The 11,108-nt window shown below is 61.1% G+C and overlaps 1 protein-coding gene across 2 annotated transcripts; it reads left to right on the top strand.

Annotated features, from left to right (window-relative positions):
- Positions 1-1,186: 1,186 nt before the first annotated feature.
- Positions 1,187-10,879, top strand: NPTX1 (neuronal pentraxin 1). Of its 2 annotated transcripts, XM_045888305.3 has the most exons (5): positions 1,190-1,773; positions 2,045-2,252; positions 4,340-4,584; positions 5,782-5,961; positions 6,718-10,879. In XM_045888305.3, the coding sequence occupies exons 1-5, from the start codon at positions 1,330-1,332 to the stop codon at positions 6,937-6,939; spliced, it is 1,299 nt and encodes a 432-aa protein (XP_045744261.1). In that variant the 5' UTR covers positions 1,190-1,329; the 3' UTR covers positions 6,940-10,879. The 2 variants fall into 2 exon arrangements, with proteins under 2 accessions (XP_064439753.1, XP_045744261.1); XM_064583683.1 differs by lacking the exon at positions 5,782-5,961 and having other exon boundaries at positions 1,187-1,773.
- Positions 10,880-11,108: the final 229 nt, after the last annotated feature.

Genomic DNA, 11,108 nt, shown 5'->3' with positions numbered 1-11,108 from the left:
GCAGCGCCCCGACTTGGGGGGGAGGGTCTGGGGCGTCGGCGCGGCCTCCCGGCCCGCGGCTCTAGCCCGGGCTCCTGCTGTCACCTGGAGCCCGACCTCGGGATCCTGGCGCCAGCTCGGAACTCTGACCGCCCGGGGCGCGCCAGCGGCTCGGTCTGTCCAGAGCCCGGAACCGGGCGTCCCAACCCGGACGGGAATCTGGGAGCCTCGCCTCGCGGCGCGCGCTACTCAGACAACAGGTGCGGGGTGGGGGCGGGGGGCCGGGGGTGACTATGAGTGAAGTGCCGCCGTGTGCGGAGCTCCACCGGGGGACGACCCCGCCGAGGGCCGGGACCCCTCCCCACTTGCCATGGGCGGAGAAGTGGGCCCAGCTGGGGCTCCCGGAATCCAGAGAGCCCAAGGCGCACACGGACACAGACGGCTCAGCGCCTCCCCCGGGGCTGCAGGGAGCGTCCAGCCCGGGCGGCGCCGTCTGCCCGGAATCGGACCGGCTCCGCTGGCAGGAAAGGCTCGATCCGAGAAGCGCCCGCCCGCCCTGCCGGCTCGGGGCGGGGAGCGGTGCTGCCATTCCCCCGGGACCTAGCCGGGTCCCCAAAGCCCCGCGTCTGTGGGAGGGAGGCAGGAGAGCCAGGAATGAGGCCGTGGAGAAGTCCTCAGGCCCAGGGTGTAGGCCGGCATTTCAACCCCACACGGGCATCCAAGCCGCGTGCGGCAGCCCCGCGACCCCCTCTCTGGACTCAGCGGCGGTGCGAGGCTCCGCTCCCCGGCGCTCCTCAGCCGGTACACGAGTGTAGACGATTTGAGCCCTTGGGGACCGGTCCGGCCCTGAACGCGCCCCGCCCGGGCCGAGGGTGTTCTGTGGGGCCAAGCGGGCTGAACCGAGTTCTGTCTCCCCAGCCCGCCGCGGCCTCCCACCCGCCCGCAGTCCCGCCCGACATCTGTGGACAGCACGCAGGTGGCCCATCCTGTAGTCCCCGCCCCGCGGCTCTCGGAGCCTTCGGGGAAGCGAGGCCAGCTCGCGTGGGGGCGGGGGGAGAGACGGAGGAGGCGGCCCCACGCGCGCCCGAACGACCCCCGCCCGCGCCGCGGGCCCGGCCGCGGACAATTAAAGCGGGATTCCTCCCCCGCTGACGTCGGCAGCGCCGAGGCCCCTCCCGCGGCGGCATAAAAGGCGCGGGCTCCGCAGCGCGGGCGGCAGTGAGGGCCGGGCGGCGCGGCTGTGCGGACTGCGCGGCCGAGCAGCGCGGGCCAGAGCGCGGCCGCCCGCCGAGCCCCGCCGAGCCGAGCCCCAGGAGCCGGGCCGGAGCGCCGGTCCCAGCGCCCGCAGCCATGCCGGCCGGCCGGGCCGCGCGCACGTGTGCGCTGCTCGCCCTTTGCCTCCTGGGCAGCGCGGCCCAGGATTTCGGGCCGACGCGCTTCATCTGCACCTCGGTGCCCGTGGACGCCGACATGTGCGCCGCGTCCGTGGCCGCCGGCGGCGCCGAGGAGCTCCGGAGCAACGTGCTGCAGCTCCGCGAGACCGTGCTGCAGCAGAAGGAGACCATCCTGAGCCAGAAGGAGACCATTCGCGAGCTGACCACCAAGCTGGGCCGCTGCGAGAGCCAGAGCACGCTGGACGCGGGCGCCGGCGAGGCCCGGGCCGGCGGTGGGCGCAAGCAGCCCGGCTCGGGCAAGAACACCATGGGCGACCTGTCCCGGACGCCGGCCGCCGAGACGCTCAGCCAACTCGGGCAAACTTTGCAGTCGCTCAAAACCCGCCTGGAGAACCTCGAGGTCCGCGCGCGCGCCGCGGTTCCCCCTCCGGCTCGTGCGCCCCTCTGCCCTGCCCCACCCCCACCCCCACCCCCACCCCCGCCTCGGCCGCGCGCTGATGCCCGACCGGGGCTGCCCGGAGCCTGCGGGGCCCAGCAGACGGCCATTCGTCCGAGCTCCCCGCCAGGCCGCCCCCGCATTCGCCCTGAGGGGACCGCGCCACGGGCCTCCCAGCACGGTCCCCGCTGCGCGCGTAACCGTGTGGTTTCCCCCCGCCCTTGCACCCCCGCAGCAGTACAGCCGGCTCAATTCCTCCAGCCAGACCAACAGCCTCAAAGATCTGCTGCAGAGCAAGATCGATGACCTGGAGAGGCAGGTGCTGTCTCGGGTGAACACTCTGGAGGAGGGCAAGGGTGGCCCCAAGAACGATACGGAGGAGAGGGTCAAGATCGAGAGCGCCCTGACCTCCCTGCACCAGCGGATCAGCGAGCTGGAGAAAGGTAACGGGCCGGGGGAGGGGCGCCGGGGGGGGGGGGCGCCGTGCTGCCTGCGAGGCTCCCTGGCCAGTGGGACCCTGCCTCTCCTCCTGGCTTCCTGAATAGCTCCGCTCCAGGCTGTAGAAGCCTGAAGCTCCTCCACCCCTCCAGCCCCTTCCGGCTTCCTGAATCCCTGCCCTGGGTTTTGGGGTTTCCAGTCGATGTTTCTGATAGGGCTGGGGCCCCCTGGGCTGGGAACATATGGAGGGAGGGGAAGCAGAGCCAGGAAGGGATTGACTGGTGTCGGCTGCACCCCCGCCCCCCAACACACACACACTGGAAGGATTTTTCCAAGTCTGATTTGTTTAATCTTCAGTAAGTTTGCACTGTAGCTGTGTCGTTCCCAAGCCCTCCCTGGTAAGAAAGACTGGCTCTAGCCGGTCCCCATCCCCAGCAGGGAATGGGGTGCAGGCTGGGGATGGTCCATTTTCTCTCACCTCCATGGCACCCCTGCTGTCCTCTGGGGATCTCCGGGTTACCCCCTACAGGTGAGCCCCTTCCCTGTGGTTTTATTTTCTGAATGACTCAAGCCCTGGCATCTTGCATGTCCTGTGGTTCCTGGGTCACCAACTCTGGCCAGCACCTGCACCCCGGGGCTCACAGATGAGCTGGGCTCAGCCTTGAAGTCACAGAAATCAAACAAGGTTGTAAAAGTGGGGGGGGTTCCTGGGCTTGGAGCAGGGCCACGTGACCCTTCTTGGACCGCAAAATGTGCCGGATGGATTTAAACAGTGCCATCTTAAGGCACGTTATGTAACTGAAAAACAGATCAGGGGAAGGGAGGGGGGAGGGAGGGGGGAGGAAAGGAGGGGAGATTTCTGGGGGGGGGGGGGGATGAAAAACATCCCCTAGAGAGGTCAGGGGCTGGATCTACTCCAAGGCGTGCATGGGGGCGAGGGCGGGAATACAAGTCCAAGATGGTTGGGGGGAGCACTGAGGGGGCCAGGCCTGCTGTTCCCTGATACCTGAATGGATGGGGGGTTGCTGGCCCAGCAGGATGCCTTTTAGAAATAATTCTCGGCCTGGGGGCCTGTTTCCTTCTGGACTCCTGGCAAGCCCCCAGCACACCCAGGAGCTTGCAGGTGTGTGTCTTCCTGGCTCTGGGCCCTGTGCCTTTGCCCACTGCTGGGTTGGAATGTTTTGCCTGGAGTCGGTCACACCCTAGCCAGGGCCACAGCTACAGTGCGTGTGGGCTGAGAGGGGGCAGACAAGCATTCGCCAGGACATCTTTGGCAGGCAGGGAGCTGGTGGCTGTTGTGTGAAGGGAGGCTGTCAGGCCAGGAGCCCGATTTTTCAGGAGACACAGAGGAAGCTCTCCCTGAGAATGAGTGACATAGTCCTCAAAGCAGTCACCCTGGGGGGGCCCTGGCTCCAGGGATGACTCCCCACCCCCTGCTGCCCTACCCTCTCAGCAGGGCTCCAAGCAGAGTTGCTGGAAGAGCCTCAGAAGAACATCTTTCCTGCCTGGGGGATAGATAGGATTCTGGAAATAGCCAGAGTCCTCAGGGCTCACTGATTGGGTCAGAAGAGTGACCAGGGACTGCAGCATGTCCCGTCCTCGAGGGGAGTGAGCTGGGCACCGGGGGTCTGCTTGTCTTGGGTGGGAATCCGAGAGGAGTATTTGTGAACTGCATCCAGGAATCAGGTCTGCTGAAGGGGCTGCTCTGGGGGGCAGCTAACCTCTTTGGGGCTGGAGGAGACCTCCCTCTGTGGCCACACCACCAAGGGCCGGTTTATCTGGTGTGCACTGACCCATTCTCTGCCCAGACCCACCACGGTCCCCCCACCCCCATCCCAGCCTCCCCAGGGGCAGGATGTGGGAGCCTGAGCAGTGAGGGCAGAGAACGTGGGTCAGCTCTTTTGTTCTGGCCCTGTGCCCTGGGCAGGGCAAAGCACTTGACCCCGCTGGGCCTTCCTCTCAGCAACTATAAAATGGAGATAAGTCTGCTCCTCGGCTTCCCAGAGCTAGAGGGCGGCTAAGGGGGGAGCATGTTTCGGACTGGGACAAGTGCTTTGAGGTGCAGATGAGGTCTGTGTCTTGTCCTTTCCAGGTCAGAAGGACAACCGTCCCGGAGACAAGTTCCAGCTCACATTCCCGCTGCGGACCAACTACATGTATGCCAAGGTGAAGAAGAGCCTGCCGGAGATGTACGCCTTCACAGTGTGCATGTGGCTCAAGTCCAGCGCTGCCCCTGGGGTGGGCACGCCCTTCTCCTATGCCGTGCCGGGCCAGGCTAACGAGCTGGTTCTCATCGAGTGGGGCAACAATCCCATGGAGATCCTCATCAACGACAAGGTAGAGCCCCCAGCCCTCTGGACTCGTAGGACAGCATAGTGAGGCCCCCCAGGCCCCCCTCCCCCCGGCCCTGGGGCAGATCTGCAGCTACAGATGCTGTTGTGCCCCCCGCACAGAAGGGCCCATCAGGCAGGACTGGGGGGAAGTGAAGGGGAAGACGGGGAGGAGGGGCGCCCTTGCTGCCCACACTCCCTGCACGGTGTGAAGCTGGAGCTTTCCCAGACAGAGGCCTCCCAGGGTGGGGGTTGGCACAGGATGATCCAGAGGGTGCTGCATCCCTCCGATCGAACCCCGGCTCCTCCTCCCCTAGCTCGCCTCCGAACTGGCTTTGTTCCTTGTATGTGGAGGACCGCAGATGCTCTAGGGGTGGTGAAGGTACCTCCAGAGATTCTGCCAGAGTCCAAGTCTATCCTGCTCAACCCCTCACCCCTGGGAGGAGGTCAGATGCACATGAGCCCCTGGAGGGTGCAGCCTCTTCCCTCCCGGGAGCCTTTTCCGAAGCTGTGAAATGAGCTGCCGGCCTTCCACTCCCCAGTGTCTGTGGCAGCATTGGTACGGAATATCTCAACCCCAGGCTGGGTATTGGAATCCAGGCCCCTGCTGTTGAGGCCTGGACCAGAAAGGGTGGTTCCTTTCTGGGCTCCATGTCTCCAAGTTAAAGGGTGTGCGGGTCCTTTTGTCTGCCGCACCATCCACCCCCCCCCCACCCCGAATGCTAGAGAGGAAGGGGAGTCCCAGGCCGGAGGCTGGCCTGAGTCCGAATCTCTGCAGAGGCTGTGCGGGTGTAGACCCCGCAGATCTGGCAATTATCTTGTTGGAGGAGAGCAGAGAGGCCCAGACCGCAGCAGTGAGCTGAGACCCCAGCGGTGGGACTCTCCCTCCCAGGGCTGGTTTTGTAGACCAGCAGAGTGGGAGGCGGCTGAGGAGGGGTGAGGACATTGTACATTCAGATCGATCTTAGGGGCCCCTTGACAAATCGTCACATTTCCTATGTGACTCCATGATCCATCGATGGATGGGGCTGGCGGACAGTGAGGTCACAGGGGCAGGTGCTGAGAGAATTCAGTAATGGCTCTTGGTATTTATTTTAAACGTCGTGATCAGAAGAATAACGGTTGACGTGGTGAGTAGCGATGATCACTGATCTGCATTGTGCCCCTGTACCCGTCACGTCATGTGTGTCCTCCTCCTTCCCAGGTGGCCAAGCTACCCTTTGTGATCAATGATGGCCAGTGGCACCATATCTGCATCACCTGGACCACCCGGGACGGGGTCTGGGAAGCCTACCAGGATGGCACCCAGGGTGGCAATGGCGAGAACCTGGCACCCTATCACCCCATCAAGCCGCAGGGGGTGCTGGTGCTGGGCCAGGAGCAGGTACTGGCCTGGGGGCCGGCAGGGGTGCTGGCTGTAGGGGGAGGAGCCCCAGAACCAGAGGAAGGAGAACCAGGGTGGGTGACCAGGAACAAGGGGGAGCAAGGAGGGAGCGGGTCAGAGGGGGAAGTGGTCCCCACATTCCCAGAAGGAGCCAAGGGAAGCAGGTTCTGCAGCAGTTTGGGCTAGGTTCCTGCACAAGTGGGAGTGGGCTTTGGTCCCAATGTTCGGGGGCTGCAACGACACTTTCTTTGGCACGGGAAGGCCAGTCTGCCTTTAGCGATGCATAATTTATTTCCTGGAAGTGGTTTGTCTCTCATTGGGCACCCAGAGGGAAGCGTAGGTGGGAGGGTCCCAGACCTTCTGTTCCCGATGGGCTCGGCAAAGAGTGACATCTGAGCTCGTCCCGGCAGGGAGAGTAGCAGAGGCTCCCCCAAGGCCCTGCTCTCATGGTGGTGCATGGTCTCAGCTGACCCACTCACTGGCCGAGGGACAGGCCGCACGTCAGGCAGAGTCCAGGTGTCCCCAGGAGATGCTCTGCATCCAGGACAGAGGTGGCCAGTAGTGGCCCTTTTCCTGGGCTCCCCATGGGAGGGGGACCAGTGCATAGCTGAAGACCCAGAGACAGGACATGAAAGGGTACTACGAGGTGGATGTGAGAGCCCCTGATGGGGCAGACACAGACACGTGCCCCCTTCGAGAGACCCCACCCCCGCCCCTACAGCCCCTTCCACCCTCACCCTCTGCTTTTCTCTGAAGGACACCCTGGGTGGCGGGTTCGATGCCACCCAAGCATTCGTGGGCGAGCTGGCCCACTTCAACATCTGGGACCGCAAGCTGACCCCCGGGGAGGTATACAACCTGGCCACCTGCAGTGCCAAGGCCCTTTCTGGCAACGTCATTGCCTGGGCCGAGTCCTACATCGAGATCTACGGGGGAGCCACCAAGTGGACATTCGAAGCCTGTCGCCAGATCAACTGAGGCTCCTGCCGCCGAGCCTCCCGCCCCCCGGGCCTGCCAGCCCGCCTCCCCCCTGCTTGTGCGGTGATGACCCTCTCGTGTCTTCTTCTCTCCCTCTCCCCAGGAGTGACTCAAGGCCCTCACCCGCGCACGCGCACGCACACGCACACAGCCCAGGCCGCCCTCCTGCCCGGGAGGAGGCCCCGCTTCCCTGGAGGAGCCCGCACCTGGTCTCAGGCCCGCCCCGCTCGCGCTCGCCCTCGGCTGCAGCTGCGACATGGGGCCGGGCAGACGTAGGTGAGGATGTGTGTGTGGGGGCGAGTGTGTGTCTCTGGGGGGAGGCACTTTCTTTCAGAATGAGCTGTCTCCTTTCCTTCTTCCTCTGTGGTGTTGGGAAATCTTGTGACTGGTCGAATGTCTGTACTTGCCAACTCTGTGAGCTGCCCGCAGGCCTCGGGGCTGCACAGCTTCCTCCACACGCGCGTCTGTCTTTGCAAACCTTTTCCAGAGCCACCTCTCCTCTACCGGGAAAATAAATGTCTTGTAGCAGTTGGTTCGAGGCTGGGGGGCCTCTCCACAGAGAATTTCTCTTTCGTAGTAGGAGCGGATTCTCTCTGACTGTGCCCTGGGGTGGCACCTTGTGCTCTCCAGTGGTGAGACAGGGAGAGGCTGCCGAGGGGCAGGGGGGGTGCGGCCGGCCTCAGGAAGCGGGCAGTCCCCACCCAGTGCCCAGGCAGCGCCCCTGCGGGTGGCACCTGAGGACGGTGCTGGGCCTGGGAAGCTGGTTTGCATGTCCAGCTCTCTGGCTTTGGCCCAGGACTGGGTCTCCAGCCCACAGTCTTGCACCCTTTCAAGGGTGGGCTCCATCCCTCCCTTTCGGCTGCCCACTAGTGCCCCTGAGAGGGGGCTGTCCCCCTCCCAGCCCAGGAAGCCAGGCTTTCCCGGCCCTCCCTTTTGAACTCTGCAGTGGAGACCAGAGGCATCATGGGTCAGCTCGACAAGGGACCTTTTAGACAAGGAAACCCACATTCTGACTGAGACCCAGCCAGTTAGGACCAGTGACACTGAAACTGGACCAGTGGATGAGAAGGTCCGAGCTAATTTTGACAGCCATATTCCTCCCACGCCCCCAGGCCCAGGTCAGCTGGCTGTGGTGAGTCCTCCACGGGAGCGGGGCCTCGGGAGGCCTCCCACGCGGAACTCCCCGGCCAGCGCTGGGGCCTGAAACCCACTCCCCCTTCTTTACAGGGCTCCAGTCCTGCAGCAGCCCCCGACCTGTCACCAGCTGGTGACACTGAGACACGACTAGTGTCCAGAACCTTGAACTTTATTTTCCCCCATGAAAAGCACCCATACATTTCCTTCTAGTCCTTCCGAGGCAAGGGGAAATGTGTGTGTGTGTGCGCGCGTGCGTGTGTGTTCCTGTGTGTGCATGTGTGTTGAGAGAGAGAGAGAGAGAGAGAGAGAGAGAGGAAGTTCACAAAGACGGGCCGTGCCCCAGGGGGGCTCCCTGCTGTCGTACCATATGGGGGTCGCACACCTTGAGGGCACCCTGGACTCTGTCACCAGGAGTCCAATTAGCAAAAGGCTGGCAAGTCTTTCTAGAAATTCTACCACACTGCCTGGCTCATCTACAGCTGCAGACATTTCTTTGGGAGGAGCAGGTGTCCCCGTCTTCTGTTCCTTCCAGGGGCACCTGTCTCCTCACACACAGGTCCCTGTTGCGTCGGAAACCTAGTGCATCTGCGTGCATCTGTGTTGGTGTCTCCGTGTCAGTGTCCACGTGGGTGTATGCACAGTGCCCGGTCACCGTCCTGTGACGCATCGCTCTTGCTCAGAGGGTGCGGGCCGGGCGCCGCGCTGCGTGTTGTGGTTCAGCAGTGGCTTTTTCTGAGACCCTTGTGCTTCGTCAAAGCCCGTCGGGTTGTGGCATCTTTGGATCTGCAGGGATCTTCTCTGTTTGCATGTTCCTCGGGGTGGCGCGTCCCTTGCTCCCTCGGTCTGATGTGTGCCCCCTGCCTGCATGAACTTCTGGTTCCGTGTCGTGTGCCCAGTGCCACCCATCGTCCTGTGACCATCCGCGTCGCTACAGAAAATGGCTGGAGAAGCAAGCCAAGGGTGTCGGGGGAGGTCAAGGGAGGGATCAGTCTCCCTCTCCCTCCTCCCCACTCCCCAAACACACCAAGAAGTATTTTTCACATGTAGGTTGACAAGGAGCCTAAACAAAGCCCATGATTGGGACGGAGCGAGAGCTTGGAATCACCCCTCTAGACCAGGTCGGCCCCACCCCTCACTTCAGCCCCCTCGCGGCTTTTGCTTAGGCGAGGCCCGCAGGGGGCTGGGTGCTCTCCTGCCAGCACCCCACACCAGCCCCTGCCGATCTAGCGGACCCCAGACCACCCTCCGCCCCAGGCGGCCGTGGTGGGAGCTGTCCGTCCAGGACCACAAGCCATCCTCTGCCCTAGCTAGAGACGGGCAGAGCATACCCCAGACGCTTATGCCTCTGTCCCTTTGGCCTCCTGCCCTGTTCCCCTTCCTGGCCCTCCCCTGATGCCCCCACGGTGCCAGGGACAGAAGCTGACATTCGGCTCCCTTCCCGCCCCTAGCTGGAGTCTGTGCCAAGCCCTTGACTTGTTTTGTGTTAACACTTGGCACTCTGCCGGCCCCAAGGAAGGTCGATGACACAGCCACAAATCTAATCCACGTAGTCTCCCATCTCCTCCTTAATCTGATCGACGCTCCCTCTTGCACTGAATAACACATGCCTATCTCAGGTAAGCCGTTTTATAAAATAAGAAGACACACAGCACTGCTGAGGCGGTGTTAGCTCTTGCTGAGCTGGTGTCCCACAGCTCCCTGGGTGTCCGAGGTGGGGGAGCTGCTGACGGAGGCTCTCCGGGCCCTCGGGGCTTAGATCCCACTGGAATCGTAAGCCTTCTTGCTTTTGATAACACGGTATTATTTCTCTTACTGTAGAAGAAAAAGTTTATTACCAAACAAGAGTATTTTTATGAAAGAAAAGGACAAACCTATAAAATTAAATCAACCTCTATCTCCCTGGAAAATACTTTCAGGCTCCGCCAAAATGTAGGACTGAAAGCGTGTATTTTGGAAGAAAGAGATACATTTTGTATGCTTTCTTTTCCTTTTGTAGATTCCCAGTTTATTTTCTAAGACTGCAAAGATCACTCTGTCACCAGCCCTGGGACCTGAGACCAAGGGGGTGTCTTGTGGGCATGAGGTTCAGTCCTTCCAATGAGCTCCAGAGAGGGGCCACCTGTGCTCAAAGGTGTTGGGGGCCAGGATGTGAATTGGCCATTTATGGTGGACCCTTTGCCTTGGAGCTGACTTAAGTCAAGGACTTGATGATCAGTTCCAATCCTGGTAGAAAGAACTAGGGTTACGTGTTGGTAACACAAAGAGGATAATATCCTTTATAATCTCATGACAACCAAAATGTGGCTTGACATAGCCATGGTTTCATCTCTTAAAACACAGTGTGTAAATTTATCCAACTAATGATGGGAAATGTGTCACTTCCATGCACAGTGGACTTAAGTGCAATTTGTTGAAGGGGAATAAGTCATTGAGGAGAAAAAAAAAAAGCCCAATACTTAAGAGTCCCAATTTTGTCTTATTTGCCAAAAAAAAAAAAAAAAAAAAAATCCAGCAAAGCAAACCCCCTCTGGTTGATATTGTTATAATGTATATATTGTATAATATGAAAGAGAATCGATGTATCTTACTTTTTCATTATTTGCTAACCAAAGCTGTACATTTTTCATATGATCTGCAGCCTTTTGGGTATCAAATGGGTCAAAACCATGGGACCTGCCACCTCCCATCAGCAATTCTGGAAATGCACTATTTCTACTGGTATTGCTTTTTTTTTTCATTTTCTTGCTGAAACGACATGAATTGTTGAGTTTATTTTTACACAGTAAAGAGTGAAGAAAGACGGTGGTCTGAGTGGAGTGTCTCTTTTCTCAAGCTCGCCAATGCCACCCCGACCTGCCTCGGGGCGGGGGCGCCCAGGGACCCCCACCGGCAGGGCCGTGCAAGCCTCGTGTTTGCGTGGCACTGTGCCCTCGGCAGTCCCACAACCCCTTGCTGACACTGGGACATGGGGGGGGGCTCCCCAGTTCACAGGTGCAGCTGACACGGAGGCAGAGAGAGGGGAAGGGATGCCC

The sequence above is a fragment of the Mirounga angustirostris genome, unplaced genomic scaffold (assembly GCF_029215605.1).
Source record: "Mirounga angustirostris isolate CCGP_5_RB_7025 unplaced genomic scaffold, mMirAng1.0.hap1 SCAF_17, whole genome shotgun sequence".
Classification (NCBI taxonomy): domain Eukaryota; kingdom Metazoa; phylum Chordata; class Mammalia; order Carnivora; family Phocidae; genus Mirounga; species Mirounga angustirostris.
The sequence above is the reverse complement of the archived record's forward strand: the minus strand, read 5'-3'. Positions and strand labels throughout refer to the sequence as shown.